The 16,749-nt window shown below is 52.5% G+C and overlaps 1 protein-coding gene across 1 annotated transcript; it reads left to right on the forward strand.

The window, feature by feature from the left end:
• Positions 1–12,249: 12,249 nt before the first annotated feature.
• PG998_012486 (uncharacterized protein) lies at positions 12,250–15,197 on the forward strand (the record flags this gene model as incomplete). The annotated part of the gene is made up of 4 exons (XM_066879302.1): positions 12,250–12,544; positions 12,629–13,717; positions 14,279–14,992; positions 15,052–15,197. The coding sequence occupies 4 exons, from the start codon at positions 12,250–12,252 to the stop codon at positions 15,195–15,197; spliced, it is 2,244 nt and encodes a 747-aa protein (XP_066725686.1).
• Between the last annotated feature and the right edge of the window lie 1,552 nt (positions 15,198–16,749).

Here is a 16,749-nt window from a genome sequence, read left to right on the forward strand (position 1 = left end):
TAGGAGGTCCTGTCTTGAACAGGTGCGGAATGTAACCTCACCAGGCAGTTGTTGTCTCTTGTTAAGGGTCCTCATAGGCAAGGTACATGTAGCATGTAGGTGACCTATGCAATGGGCATGCAATGGAAGTCCGTCGGCGAGACCCGCCGTCTTCGCTATTCCCGCAGTCCGGAAATGTCGATTGCCCGAGTCCGGCCGGGTGATGCCCGCAGGCGCAGAAGGCTGGCTGGGCGTGCGGGCGCGGTTCACTTGGACAACTAGGCAGTATCAGACACTCCCACTCGCGCTTTGAGGCCTTTGTCCCAATGGAGGAACTCAGCGTGTCTATCACCGGAACGGGCTACCGCTGAAGCCGTTATTCCTCCCTCTGCATATGCGTATACACTAACGGGTATCATGCCTGTTTCGACCAACGTGCCAACCTCGAACGAGAAACTCGACGACGCGCTAGCTACGACTGAGGAGAAGAAGTACCGCTCGACAGATTGACGTTGTCGATTCGACTAGCAAAGCAAATACTCGAAGTAGTCGAGTGGATTGTGGGACTCGCGAACGAGGGTTTGCCGGCGACTAGACATGGGACAACGGGAAGAACATGGCACCATTCTTTGGGGTCTAATCTCCTGCAGAGTCCAGACAGTGTTCTGAATGCAATGAACCGTTCGTTGTCGCTGCTAGTTTCTTCTGACTACCGCTGAGGCCTGCAAGTGCTGGGGTTGGGAAGCTTATTCTGGCATTTGTTGCTCTAGCATATGGAGCATACACAGTCCTCCTCGGACAGTATCCATCCAGCATCGCTCGATATATTGCAGCATCATCGAACTCTAGCCTTGGAGCTGCAGGTGACTAATTTCTGGCAGAGAAAGGCCTCGAAGCTAACCAGAAGCCGGCAATCATTTCCTGTTGTTGACCCTCATCCAGCATGCTACCGCTAAGAAACACACCTACCTACGTGTTCATGTTCAGCGTCCAGTTACCAACTATCATCGACTCTTTTCTAGTTGCATCAGCATCAGAATAGTCATTACCTGCCGTTTAAAGATGGATGGGGGTAGCGGCCAAGCCGCCAATGACGGACAAAGCCTACCAGCTACCCTGCTCTCACGTTGCCCATGCATGGTGGAATAGCGTCGACCACCGTTGCTCTCGCACACCCACCTAGCCACCAACCACCCACGCCTTTCTTTCTTCAGGCCACACCTCCCTGGCCACGTTGCAAGGGTGGCAAGATGGGATGGCTACCGTGTCTGTCTCCCACAGGCCTCGGTGGCCTGCCTAGCTGCTAGCTGCCTGCCCCTACAAACGTAGAAAATGGATCTTGATCGTGGGAGGAAGTATACGCCAAGTGGAGATCGAAACAGATGTCATTCGATCCTATTTTCCTGCCAACCACCACCATCAAGTGTGATTTTTTTTTCGTTCTACCAACTAGTACGAAGCAACTAGTCTTGATTCGATCAGTGACGCTTCGGCTGTTACGGAGACAAAGAAAAGAAGGGGAATCATGGCGGAGATTTGCAATGTCGTTTACGCAGACACTCTTTCCCTGACGAACTGGCTAATATCGCCTGTGCAACGGAGCATACATACTTACATACATACAACAGACACGCCCATATGCGTGGGCTTGTACAGTGTACATATACGCTGGAGCACGAGAGCCGGGATATTTCCAAGTCCCGGACGAACGAGGGCGAGGGATCTGTGATCTGGAGAACTTGTGAGGCCGTGGTTCCTCTCGATTACAAGTGCATACATACGCTTATCCAGGGGAGAGGAGGCTTCGGTAGAGGGCTTACTACTCCTGTCCTGGTTTGTGGAAAGGAAGGCAGGTCCTCAGTAAAATTTCCGAGTTGTCGACGGACGATAACACCGTTCTCACCTAGGCAAGGGATTAGACAACTCGCCGGGTCCCTTATCCCTGGAGCAGTTCAACGGCCACATCCCAGGATGCCTGCACCTTGCACACTTCCCCAGATACTACGGCGCGGTAATGTATGACCATTGGCAAATGACAAGAATGGCTAACAAGCACTTCACTTCTTCCATTTGTTTCGTTACCCACCCACCGACTACGCTGCTTGGATCAGGTGAGTGCATCACCAAATATAAACGACGTCAGGTTTGGCCCATATGTGCTTGCTAGTCTATCTTCTATATGCCAATGCAACATCATTTTCCACCCTCCCGAAGGAACTAGTCAGTATTGGAGCTATGCCGGTAATTCGCCCGCTCTGGGTCACTGTGTAGACTAGCCGTGGTAGTCATGTTTCAACATTACGAATCGAACGTGGGATGGCCTCGCCCGTTGGCGGATTAGCTGGATGTTTGTATGTACAATACATGCACTCATCCCACGGCAGGAAAGGGAAACCTGTGTGGCTTTCGGGTCTTCCCCGACCCTATCACCGCACGCCCGCCAAGCAGGCAGGAAGGCAAGTGGAAGTACAGTACAGTAGCTTCATCCTCTCATCCATACTGCATGTAGCCAAGGTAAGGAGGAGGGCGGACCGACCGTTGCTTTCAAATGTCATTTAACAGTCCAAGGTAGGCCGGAAGTCGATTAGCATCAGTGGGCTGAAGGCAGCCCGGGGCTTCGATCTGATATTAATAGCATCCTTTTCATTAAACACAGCTCAGATCTTGCCCCGAAACGAACAATGGCACGTAGCGCATTTGTCTGGCCGCCCTGTTCTCGCCTGCTCGCGTAGTTAGCGTGGCCTCGCAAAACACCTCGACCACTACTAGCCCCTTGGTTAGGCCTACATCACTAGCCACCAGAGGATACTATACATCCATACATGACATGTATGTACGTCGTGCAGGCGGAGAGTATGGCGTATGCAGCTTCATCTGCGTTGGTTTTTCTTGGAACGGGGTGAAGATACCACTAGCCGGCCAAGGCCAGGCCCAATGGAGAAGGTGACTATGGGGATCAATCGGGACAATTTCGACGCAACTAGTCACCGTCCCAAGTGGTATATCCTGATTACGTGACTACGACTACTAGCCACTACTGCTTTTTACACGCGTTCGTTTTCTCCTTTACATATACCGACCGGAATCTAATAATGAGCGGTACGTCAGTGTCAGAATAGGAAACGTTTGCGGTCTGATCGACAGTCGTCTTCACTCGCGCTACCTAACTTGCTAACCCGCACCCGTAAGCCGCTGGCTCTGTCTCTCACGCGGATTGGGTTTCCCGAAACAGCGAACGTGCTCGTTTGCGGCGTGTTGATAAGCATATTAGTAATAAGCATATACATACATACCTACATACATACATACATACATACACACACACACACAGTATCTAAGGTTGACACAGGTTGACCATCATAGGCCGCCGGGCGGAGGCGTCCATTTCCGTTCTTGCATATTCTAATTTAACAAGCAGTATGGGCCCGCCATAGTCGCCGCCCTACTTCCCATCACTTGCTTAGGTGGTCAGGAAGCAGGTAGCAGGTAGTAGCTCGAGTGCTCTAGTCCGACAACGGAAAGGCGTTTTTGGCTTTCATTGCTCCTACGGTAATTCTCGAATACGAATGATCCCGGAGCTGGACTTGTTGAAGAACCAACTGGCGGTGATTGTGGATTCCGGCACGTTCTTCCAAGTCGTCCTAGAACGGGTCTCCCCCAACCGAAGCAGTAAGGGAAGAAGGAAGAAGAAAAGATGGGTTCCGCGCCGGTGGATATGAGCGAGTGCTCTTTTCTTTTGACAAACGGTGAAGGAGAGACACGAATGGCTCATGGCCAGGATAGAGTCAAGTGTCTCAGCCACGGCGCAAAGCTCTGGGGGCACAACGAACCGGCAGAATGGGCTAGTACGCACGTACGTACTGCACGCTTGATTCATCACGGACGCCACAAGCCCTCAAGCCTTGCGGGTTGTAGCCGGAAGGTGTGGTGACATGGTGACATCAACCTCTTGTTTAAGGGCTTCATTTCTTTTTTGCCCCAAGTCGCCTGGGAAATCTTGGTGGTACCGCAGAACGTATTTCGTCCACGGAGATAGCGCGTGCTGAATCTCGCGATTCTCAAGGAGTGGGAGGTACCATGCACGACGGATTACACAGCAGCGTGATCAGCTCTTCTGCGTGGGAGAAAGTACCCGCATGCTTTCGTGCTGTGTGGATGCCTTTGTCTGTGTGCCACTTAGTCATCGTGCATGGTGTGTCGGATGTACTGTATCACCCATGAAGCTAGCACAGTCTGATCTCAAAACTGACACAACACTACAACCGCTATACTGAGCCTGGATCTTTCTTCTACCATGGACGATGGTAGCAATCGGATCCGCGCAGTCCTCCTGGCCACTCGCTAATGGCATATGAGTTTCATGGGACTTTCGCTACTGGTGTATGCGCGGCAGGGTGTGAGTTCTAGCTTAGCGCTTACCAACGGAAGGCGTTGCAACCAGACGCCCATCCTCAACCAAGGATCCTTCCTTACCTGTCGCCGAAGAGCCGCGGCTCAGATATTTCAATACGGCACAGCTTAGTGCATGTGAGCAATAACCTTCGATGTTGTTGAGGGCGTCATCTACAACTACAGTCACAGAATCGCGAATAGGAGCATCTGAACCTGCCGCCTTATACATCGTATCTGCAGGGCCCGGGGGGCCATCAGACGCCGTTGCATGTCTGCCCTACCGACATACCCTGTTCTAGGCAAATTGATATCCATGTTATCTAGCATTTACCGATCCGTTCCGCTGGTACCGCCGGGTTGTTGATGCTGGTTTAGACGATGTAGGACTGCCGTTCGTGCCCATGTCTACCAGCTAAAATCCTTGCACATACCGGCCTTATTCCCCGCCCATGGAGAGAAACCCAAATGGACTGGCTAGAATTGGGCTGTCTGGCTGCACTTAGCCCATTGTTCTCGCGTCGCTGCTGGTTTTTCTTCTCCCTCTTTCCCGACGGACGGACTACTTGGCCGTCTCAACACTAGTGCCCTTCAATATGCCGCATCTTATCCTGAAAAGAGCCCTCTTTGATGGTCTCGATGGGAGGGAGGCGTGTAGTAGTAATACTGCACGGGGAGTACGTACATATACCTAAATGACACCTCTTACAGACACGGGCAGCTTCGCCGAACAAGAAAAAGATATTGAGATTTCACATCTCCCGTTTCCCGAAACAGTAATTTTCCTTTGATGCATAGAGGCAGTACATATATTCATTACTGCTAATTTCTTTACAGCTTAATCGGAACCTACCTGCCACATGGGCAAGGGTCGAAATCAAATTGCCACTCGTCGCGGATTGACTGTGTAATATATTCTCTCGTGCGCTTGTGTTATCCTCTCTGCGTCTGTAATTACCTACGTGTAGTTTATGGCTACTGTTGTATTCAACTGGCCTCAGCAGCCAGCTCCCCTCGGTAGGTATGCATGGCTTCCCGACCGGACGGTTCTCAGCCTAACAACCCTGGAAATCCATTCCTCCACAGAAACGCATTTTCAATGGTCTCAACGTGCTGGACAAGGAAGTTGACGGCTAGAGGGTGCTAGAAAAGCGCGAGGGTGAGCGGCATGGATCAAGGGGGTTGCAAGGCCAGAAGGCAAGCGGCTTGGGGTAGTTCCTGCACGGAGGCATGCACGCTCTTCTGTCCGTACCTTAGCCGGCTAGGGGGAGGGGGGCGCACCATCAATCAATCGCCCTGGCAGGCCGGCGATGCGTGGGATTGTTCGTGGGACTTCCCTGGCGACCCCTCCGAATCTGGCAGTCTGTCTTCAGGCCCCATGTCAGAACCACGCCCAAATCCGTCTTGCTGGATTCTGAGTCGAGACAACGGTCCCTTGTCCATGTCTCTCTCACTCTCACTCTCACTCCATGACCCTGGTTCGTGGCCGTTTTACTGCGACACTGCTACCAACTCCAGACGCGAATGCTGATTCTAAGACCTCGAAAGGCCATGTGGGTTTGCAGGTTATGTTGCATGCGCGAAGCCCTTCACCCCTTGTCTACCAGATCCATCTAGCCCGCCAGAACACTGGGCCGCAAAAGGCAAAATAGTCTGATATTCAACTTGTGGTGCACTTGATGAAACTCGTCAAATCAGCGCATCATTTGCCATTAATTACATACGCTGCTCGACATCTTCGGCATTATGGACTGATTGCGCTTTGGTATCGTGACAGTCTTGATGCACGTGCCGAGACCGTTTGCAATAAACCACCGGACCGCCTATCCTCATTATCGAATGAGTGTCCTCCAGGCAAAAGCCACACCGGCCTCTACATATTCTCCAGGACGTGCCCGCGCATCATTCTAGCGTCGTCGTCAACGCTAGCTGTGTATATTTTTCTTCGCTTAAGTCGAAACCCTGCTTAATGTGTCACTTGAAGACCGCGCTTCATGTTTCCTGGGTTTCACAAGATTCAGGTTGTGACTGGTTGCGCATCCAGAGGGCGTGTATCATTTCTCTGGGCTCATGGCGTTGAGATGTGCACTGTGAGCTCCTCCGGCACTACGTAACTTACTGTTTGTACTTCAAGACATGGTGATCTTTCTCGTCAAAATATTGACCTTCTTCGGGCTTAAGGGACCCGAAGTTACGGACAGCTCAAGACTTTGGATCGAACGCCTGTCTTGTACCCCCGCAGCGCCATCCCACGAAGGCAAGATCTCGGTTTCTCGAATTTGTACAGTGCTTTTCTTCCTTTCTTTCTTTTCTTTTTGCGCCAAAACTAGATCCAAATCAAACCAAGGCGCGTGCCGCCCACGCGCCAGCCACGCGCGTTGGACTGACTTGATATCCTAACCCCATCAGGGCTACCTGCAACGACTTCCATGGAAGAAAGAGCAACGTGTGAGAACCTGTGCTCGGGAAAGAAGTTTCTTTTCCGCCTTGTTCTTCGCGTCGTCATTCGCCATGTTGAGAACCACTTAGCTGTACATACATATCAGATCGATTCCTGACGGGTTCCTGGTGTGCATGTCGTTCTGGCAAGGGTCGAAGCAACTTCGATTATCCACCCATCCCTGCAGCCTTCCCGTGGAGTCAACGCACCCCTGAGGGTTTTTCATCAATTCTGCACATACCTTCGTAGTGTGTGCGTCCAGCTTAACTTGACATGCTACTGCTCTCCACTTGTCATGACTGACGTACGTGGGTTCTGGCAGAGCTAGTGATAGTATACATATCAAACTGTAATTGAGCAAAAGCCACCCACTCACTATACGCCGCTATCTCGGGTTTGTTCCACAAGATTCAACTCTCGTGGCTTCTGGTACTTGGATGTCAAGTATATTATGATATGTAGCACTACCACACCGCGGATAGTTGCTAGTCTGTCTGAGAAGTCCCGGATCGCACAGCACGGGTCGGGTCCAATCACCACGAGGTCCAGTCCCGACTCCCGTGTAGTTTATTTGCTCTGGAAGGCCGTCGCCGCCTTTTCTTCCCGCGCGATACGTCAGGAAATGAAGTGACAGCTATTCTGACTACTCGCTGAGTCAGGAACTCGTCGATACTTTGCCGTCGCACAAAATCAGAATAGCACCGGCGCGAACAGACCTGCTTGAAATTGCGCAGCTCATGTACACACGCAGTACGGGCCACATATCTCATCAGCGAATGAGAATCTCCAAGATAGGATAGGCCAGCCAACTTTTGTAGACAGACATACACCAACACCAACGGCTTGACACACACGTCTTGCTTGGTATATTCTCTACTTAGTTTCAGATTTTGGGGGAGTGACATATAGCTGAGCCTCTCATTGACCCGTAGACGGTTTTTAAGCGCAAATCGGGCTGTACCGATGATTTCTCGTGTTTTTGTTGCCTTCGACGTCGTAGCGGTGGTATGTAATACCGTTATTCGTTCACTACGCTCACTACCTCTCAACCCACCCAAGATACAACATTTACCCGGTATCTTATCCCAAGTCCTCATCGGGATAGTGCTCACGCACCCTTGCAACTTGCCACGGGCTTTACCATTGTGATGGGACCATTTCCATCCCTCCCCTTAATAAAACCCAGCATTTGCTGCATGCTGTAGCCTGCAGGGGCTCGCAGGTTGTTTTCTCTCAATCAGCACTTTGCCATCAGTACATGTATATACCAGAGACCTTGTCAACCCCCTCCCGAGAGGCACGTCTCCATCGCAAGCACCTCTTTCATACATACATATTCTTTCCCCCAAGGTGTTCTGTTCCCTGGCACCCTACCCGCATGACGCCCTGCAAGCTCGCGTCATCTGGACCTATTCTCCTGGCTTTCAATACATCATCCTAGCTCAACTCTCCAGTATGCATCTGCTATCTCTATCTCGTCCTAAATCCCGCCGCGCTTCTTTTTGGACCGCGCGATCGTCCCATCCAATATCCTGGCGGCGTTGAGCAAGCACCAGCACTAAGCAAGTACTAACGAGCTGTGTAGGGGCCCACGCTGTGTCTATTCTCTCTATACCCGGCAGCATAAACTCGCGATTTGATAGATTTATCAATCTCGGTTTACGACTGAAACATACTCCATTGAGCGCGCCTGCAGTCTAGATCTGGTGCTCGACTTCCAAACTGCCAAGGAAGAAGCAAAGCGCGAATCCACGGCTCGGCAAGCTGATTTCATCACTGCGCGTTTGCTTTCTCGACTCCAAGGAATTCCTCGGCAGCGCAGCAGGCAAACACCGGCTGCATTTGGAACTGGTTGTTTCCAACCGAACTAGGAGGTCCCAGCTGCAAGAGAGCTTATTCTTGCTTCTTCGTCTCTCCAATAAAGTAAGCTCACCAATTCACTACAACCCCATGGTATCAAGCCCTCCACATCTGCAGCAAGTATAGCCTGCTCGAGTGCACCGCACAGAGCAAAAGGCGCTGCAATTTGCGACGCTTCAGTGTCAAACGTTCACTCTCAGTTGGAAAACCCCCGTTACCAACCACGGCGAGCCTGATCACCCTGCCTCTTTCCTTGGGTATCGGTTATATATGCAGGGGTCTATTTTTATCGCTTCTTGGTCGCTGAGACACGAATGTCGTTAGACCGCACCGCGACAAGTCCCCACTCCAGCGTGTGAAGCATACTATTATTACAAGCACCTCGAAACTGACATGCGCGATGGTAGACAATCCAACGTTGTTCCTTCAATAACACACATCTCGTCGTGTCGCCGACAAGGATCTGCAGTGTCTTTGATTTAAGCTCCCTCGCCAGAGTCTAGACTTCCGTCAAAGTAAGTTCTGAACATTTCTTGCTAAACTCTATCAGAAGCGCATTGCATCAGCATTATGTCGCTAGTCTATCTCTACGCACAGGCGCGTGACAAGTTGATGTCAGGTCAGCCTGGTGACAGTAGTCGAAAACACGGCAACTAAACGTCTAGGGCGGTCCGGCAGGCCGAGCTCAGTCGTCGCCTGCATCTGCCATTGCTGGGCCAGTCTGCAACGGCTGTCCCGAGATGAGGCCAGTGGGGAAGAATGCGCTTCCGGATTTCATGGATCATCGCTGTCGTGATGAAGAATGATAGCATCTCGTGCTGACGAAATTTTGGCGCTGGCAGACAGACACGAACAAATCACTACATTCGCCCAATCGACGTCAGGCAATGCTGATGAAGATGGTGCAACATCGGCATGCTCCCCATCCTTATGTCAAGGACGAACACACAAACGATCCCGTGAGTACTGAATAATTCTTACAGCAATCTCTCGTCATGACTCTCTTTGAATGTGTTCCAATGCCACTTTCTCTACCCTGTCTCTACCTTCAGGCGATGGCATCGCACGCCATCCCAACCAAACATTTCAGCCTCAAGTGCGGTCAGAAATGTGGAAGTCAAGGGGTGCCCTTGCAGGGCGACAGCGACCGGGCTTCATTGGGATCACAACCGCGATGGAACGATCTTTTCTATCGCTTCCAGAAGTCCGGCTACCGTGTCGCAAGCCTGACCTTGCCCAGACTCGTCAAAAGGGAATTCAAGGGGGCCGATCTTGTTTCACCAAAGACCGGGGGATACATGCTCTGGAACAGGGCATGTGTGGGCTGCCTTAGCGTGCCAAGCGGAGTTGAACGGTCAAGAGCAGCGATGCAAATTTGGGCCATTGGACACCCCACTCCCACTCACCCTCGCCCTCACCCTGCTCTTTCACTGCAGTGGGTGGGATAGATGGAATGGATGCTGCTGACGTGCCTTCAACGTCCGAGGTCCCCCAAGTGGAACGGGCTGTTAGTGCAGGACATCTCAGCATCTTTTGATTCGCAATTATGCTGCAGCAGTTGCACTAGCCACACTGTAATCTTCAATGGCTGGAGGACGGCTCCCTCAGAGAATCCCATCAGAGTTGATGGGATTGGACTGCGTGAGTTTAGTTGCCCCTGTCGGCGCAAGTGCGAAATAGATGCCGGGCATTAATCGGCAGGGCAAACAAGGGCCATGGGCGTGCGGAGAAAGGTTCAATGACAGCCAAGTCCTGGATCAGTCACGGGCACGCAGCCAAGGAGACGTCACAAGCTGTTTCTTGACAGTTACTGCCTCTTCCGAGAATGCGCGCGAGTCTTTACAGCGACAGTCCTGCGGGAATCCGCCAGGCTAGACCCTGAAGAAAGTCCTTCACCGCGACCGGAAAGGACCACTGCTACTCGAGGTCTTCTCTTCGGGTACGGAGTACGGCTAGTAAAGTACCTCATGGGCAGATGTGACGACGGCGGAAGACTAAGTGATTGGTCGATGAAGCTGTCGGTCTCGAGGGTGGGGCACCAATGGCGGATGGCCCTCACCACCATCCATCATCTTGATTCAGATTTGCAAAGAGTTGCCTCGCAACGTTTCGCACTGGGTTCACCTGCAAAACGGATGCGATTTCTCGGGTCTGAAGCTGTTACAGCCTACGGGTGTGATAATGATGATGATGGTAGTGGGAGGTGCTGGCATCGGCTTCTGGGTCGAGAGTTGTGTTGAGCGCATTCATGCTTCCAAGTTGTTTGCTTGCCTGGCATGCTCGAACTCTCCGTACCGTACAGCACGCCCGCGAACAACCTTGAAAGTGCGTCAAGCTTTGTGCTCGCCGTACCTACTTTTCGGGGTTTAGGTACTTGGGCCAACGTGCGGTAGCGGACGGGCTTGACAAGTATCTCGAGCCGGAGACCATCGTCCCACACCGCCTTACTTCTAGCTGGTTCGCCAAAGAGAAGCTTCCCTGCACGCAGTACAGGCCCGCACCCCGTCGCTGGCTAGCACCGGTTCTAAGATACCCTATTGGGCAATCAAGTCCTCGTCAGGCTCGCTCCAGAGCCTACCCATTGGCCATTTCATCTAATTTGCATCTTTCTCCTTGCCACCCCTGTCGCGTTTCTTCCATGCGCTGTCCCACGCTGCTCATGTACTCTTTGATGGGCGCACCCCTCCCTCCATCCTGCAGCTCCACTGTGGGAGGGAGTAGGAAGGAAAGAGAAAAAAAAGTCCTCAGCGACTCTTTCCACACTATTTCTCTACATGGCACGCCCACGCCCCCTCCTTCCCCTGCCCTTATATTCCTGTGACAGGCATTGCACGGCCATTCGCCTGTACCAAACAAAGCAGTAATATCGTCCCTGCTATATCTCTGGAATCAGTGATTCTGGGACGTACCTTCATACAAATCCGACCTCATGCCTTAGCCTCATCTGTAATCTACATCCTTACCTCTCTCAATCCATACCTTGTCCTCTCACCTTAACATACCCATACCCTCAAATATCTCTTGACACTGCCCTGTCTCCCCCTTTCATTGTCACCTCTCGAGAACCCTCGCTCCGATCTCCAAAATCTCTTGTCCAATTCTTTTTCCTATGCTCCCCCTGTCGGACCCAGTCTGTTACCTTTTCCGGTGAGCTCGAGGACATTGCCGTTGTCGCGTCTCAAATAAACTTGGAAGGAGTTACCCAGTCGGTAAACCTTCGATTGTCGGGTTCTCCTTCCGATTCCTTACCCACTTGTTCTTTCCAAGGAGAGAAGGTGTCTGACAGGGCTTACCCATTGGCGCCGCTTTTTCCTCTCTCTCTGCTCTCTTGGCCTCTGATTATTTCTGGAGCTGGTAGCGGTACTGTACTGTATGCATGCCCTGGTCATATAATCCGTGACTGGCACCCCCTCGTCCAGGCACGCCTCACCCGTTGAATCCTCGTCGCCAGGGGATGAGAATAAGGTTCCCCAGACTTTGACAGTGTCAAGGGAAAAAAATAAAACATCGACGCGTCCTACTTACTTCTTCACTTTCCATGGTTGTCGTTGTTTGGCTTTGACGCATCAAAGTTCGTACTAATGGGTGTCTCCTCTGTACAGCATTACCCCCACCACTCGCAGGGTCCGGCGCCTCCCCAACACTTGCAGCATCCTCGACCCTCGAGCATCGTTCATCAACACCATCAGGCGCCCCCTCCGCAGTCGCAACAGCAGCATCCGTCCGCATACTCTTCCACGCACTCAATCCAACCGGCCTACCAATCCACGGCTCAGGCTCCTAGCGCCCAGCAGCACGCGCAGGACGGTCTGCCTTACTATCACCACCCGAGTCCCTACAGCACTCCAGGCGCGACTAGCGGATATACCTCCGCAGGTGAGTCGAGCAACTTCCCCCTGGTTCCAGACGCGATCAAAATTGACGCGTTTTTGACAATGGTAAACTGACTGGGGCCTTCAGACACATCCGAAATGATGGCCGCAACGCAGATGCCTAGACCCTACCCGCCGATGTCTTCATACCATACACCGCAGTCAAATTCGCCAGCTTCCGTTGCCTCGCCCTCTGGTCACGATCAGCACCGCAGCATGTACGCGCAACCCCCGTCGCAGCTGCACCAGCAGTCTATGTACTATAGCACACAGCAGTCGCAATATCCATCAATGCCCCAACCGGCGGCTCCTTCGCCGTACCAGCAACATGCACAGCAGCCTCACCCGTCAATGGCGTCGCAAAATAACATGATGATGTCTCAGGCGTCACAGCACAACCCGATGACTCAGCACGCGAATCAGCACGCGCAACAAGGGATGACGGGAAGCCCTCGCCACACCAAGATGGAACCGCAAGTGCCACAATTGCAGAGGCCTTCGTCGGGCCCGTTGGGCACACCACAGCACAGCCAGAACGGCGCTCCTCCCCTGTCAACGCCGACGGGATCCACGCCCGGTGTTAATAACAACGCGGCTCCGGGTCCCATACCGGCAACGACACCTCTGGTGGTCAGGCAAGACAACAATGGCGTCCAGTGGATCGCGTTTGAATATTCTCGCGACCGTGTTAAGATGGAGTATACCATCCGGTGCGATGTGGAGTCGGTGAACACGGATGAGCTGGCGAGCGATTTCAAGACAGAAAATTGCGTATATCCCCGCGCATGTTGTCCTAAGGATCAATATCGTGGCAATCGGCTGCAATACGAAACCGAGTGCAACACTGTGGGCTGGGCTCTGGCTCAGCTGAACCCTTGCCTGCGTGGCAAGCGAGGCCTTATCCAGCGGGCAGTCGACAGCTGGCGCAACAGCAACCAGGACCCGCGACTGCGAAGCCGACGCGTGCGGCGAATGGCGAAGATGAACAATCGCAAGGCGGTTTCGACACCACACCCGACACACATGCCCGGTCCTAGTGGTCCGGCAGGGATCCCGGCCCCTGGTTCCATGGGCCCCGGTAATAACTCCTCCATGGGGAAGCCTGGCATGAGCGGCATGGGTCCGGGCATGCACCACCATCACCAGGACGGTAACGGTCAGGGTGGAGATGAAGTCGGTATGTTTCACCAAATGTGATTGATGCGTCGTCGTTGTTGTCTTTACTGTGCAATTACATGATACCACCATCATCACTTATACCTTTTTGTGCGTTTGGAATTCTTTTGGACCGGTTGCTTCGTCACTTTCTGTTATATAGCGGCAGATGACCGCAAGGCGCGCATAGGGGGTCTTTTTACTGGAAGGATACTGGAACTGCTCTGTACATTATCTAGTTGGTTTCGCTGCACTGTTTAGTCCCTAGTTAAGGGTTCGCGGCGAACCAGTAGTCGTCATTTGTCTGCTGGCAAAAGTTGCATGGCATTGCATTTATGCGCACCCACTGCACACACAACAACATACCTTATACCTGTTACCTTTAGCACCCCTCTTACTCCTGTACACCTCCTGTATTGCTACTGCGTTTTTGCGGCGGGATTCCCCAAAAGGACCCGAAATGATTGGTTGTCGCATTTGTACCCCTCGCTGGCTGCATCCTGATTTTATCTCCCCTCCCACCCCCTGCTGATTTCCACGACTCTGGTTTTGCTCCCTGGCTAATCCGCTCTTGTGTGAACAGGGGACGGCGAATATATGGACGAGGCCCACCACCACCACCACCAGGCCCCTACCGGACCGGGTTCTGGATCCTCGGATGACGTCCGACCCGCCCAGGTCTTTAACGGTTATCCTCAACCATACCCTAGCAACTCTGCTTCTGGATCCTCCATGCCTCCAATCCATGACGGGATCAACGGTGCCTCCCACCATGGAGGAGCTATCACGGCTGCCCGTAACACCAGGGACGAGGACGAGAACCCCGAGGGTCTCTTCCCCGACATCCCGGAGGCCAAGAAGCGTAAGTTCATCCTGGTTGAAGACAATAAGCGCGGCTGTCGCCTCCGCGTTCGTGTCACACTGGAGAGTGTCGACACCAAGGAAATCCCCGACTCTTTCCGTAAGAGCTCGTCGGTGTTCCCTCGCAGCTACTTCCCGCGCGAGATGCAGAGCCCACCTCCGAGCGCCACCGGTAGCCAGTTCTTCCAGGAGGATCTGAGTGATGACGAGGTGGAGGTAGAGGGCGGCCGCACTGGTCGATCCCGTGGCAATAATGGCCGGGGCCGTTCCATGGTTAAGGTGCCCATGTCGGATGGATCTGACGGTGAAGTTGCCATTCCTCGAACCCGCAAGAACACGCGTGGGAAGGAAGTCCGACTGAACGATCTCGGTTACCGCATGGCCTGGCTACAAAGCCGTGTCTTCTCTGGCAGGACCATCTTCCTGCAAAGAGCCTGTAAGTATATCTGGTACACCAGACCACCTGATGACACCTAAGACTGACTTGATATACAGTGGACTGCTATCGCAACAAAACACGCACCGCGATAGAGACGGTCATGCAAGACGTCAAAACCGTGGCCCCTCACTACGAAACCCGCGTTGGCAAGAGGAAGTGGAGCGAGAGGATTCGCAAGGCAGAGAAGCGTGACGACGAGTAACTGCCAGGCGTCTTGGGTGTACTTCGATCATCTGCTCGGCGTTGTGACTGATACCTGGTCGGTTTGTGTCGACCCTGTTTTGTTGTGGCCTTGCGCAGCAATATTCAGCTCGCAGTCTGCCTGCTTGAGGCGGCTTTAATCATGGCGATACTGGGGCGAGTGTGTGCTTCGGCTCTTTCATTATTTCTTGGGTTTTGATTTTAGTTGTGTGCAAATAGACGGAACGGTTGCATTTTCCACTTGGCTCGAGGCTCGCGTCCGACATTTCCTTTATTTTATTTTTTCGTTGATTGGGGGAGATACCAGAAAAGGCAGTCGCGGAAGTTGTTCGGTATCAGATTTGAGGGATAGACATGGCTGCATATGATTCCGGTAGAGCTTTTCTTTGGGCTCTTGGGGGAGTTGCTGCTGTTGCTTATGTTGTGTGATGCATTTTACGATAATCGGCATGCGCGAGAGTTACGAGGTTTGAAAGGTTCTGTCAGGGGCAGAGATCCGGGTGTATGTATTTATTGTCAGACAAAGAGAAAAATAGTAGTAGTTCTGTCCTTTCCGATCAGAACTGCATTATGTTGCGTGTCTTGCCTTCATTCCACGCAGCCAGCCAACATCATGATTACATCATTTTCCCTCAACTAGGACATGTTCGGCTGATGGCCGACATATCAGATAAGTCATCATAAGTAGTGCCGTCTCAGTCTCCCTGTATTCTCCCTAGCTGCAGCCCGGTTGTTCTTTTCTCTCCCCTGCAGAAATGAGTGCAGCATACCTACTACAGCTGGGTTTCCGGCAGGGCAAGCAAGGCATTCCTGTCTTCACCTTGTGATATGTATGTAAGATGTAAGAGAAGCTAGGCATGTAGCTGCAGCTTTCCCAGTGGTCTGGGTTGGGAGTGGAGCAGGCAATCAGGGGGTTGAACCGGGGAGGGGGGTTGTTTCTTCTTTTACTGCTAGTTGGACTTCTCCAGGGTCTGTCCTTGGGCCAATAATTGCATTACAGTCCCCATAGCCACGTAGAGACATATCTGGGATGCAAATCAAACATGTCTCTCCTGTCGATTATTGATAGGAAGCGGGGAGTACTCACACCTAGAAAGAAGTTGGGGTAACCAGCCCGGGGGAATTGGGGGGGGTTCAGTGACATAGCGCCACCACCCGTTCTCACTGACTGGCAGGCGCTGTGGCTTTACTACCTTATTCCTTTCCTATCTGGGACTTCTCACGTCGCTCGTGCGCGCGAACAGACTTTGTTGTGCTACTTGACCGACAAGCCTCATGTGGAGCTGCATCGTCTATCTAGCCCGTCCCCTTGCGGCTTCCATGCAGATGTAAATGTAGAAATGGAACGGACGTTTAGGGGGCGTACGCGGTCGGTCACTTAGTCAGGCGCCCCCTTCCTTATTTAGAGAACGGACGTGTGAAGTTAGTTCGACTGACAAACGACAAACCTAGTTTTCCCTTCCCAGTAGCTCGGGGCGCTCGCTCGTCCGTCCAGCAGAATAGCCTCACGAACGCCATCTGACTGATCCCGGTGGTTTGGGTTTGTGTTTGGT

This window comes from Apiospora kogelbergensis (assembly GCF_038363985.1).
Source record: "Apiospora kogelbergensis strain CBS 113332 chromosome Unknown utg000008l_segment0_segment0, whole genome shotgun sequence".
Lineage (NCBI taxonomy): Eukaryota > Fungi > Ascomycota > Sordariomycetes > Amphisphaeriales > Apiosporaceae > Apiospora > Apiospora kogelbergensis.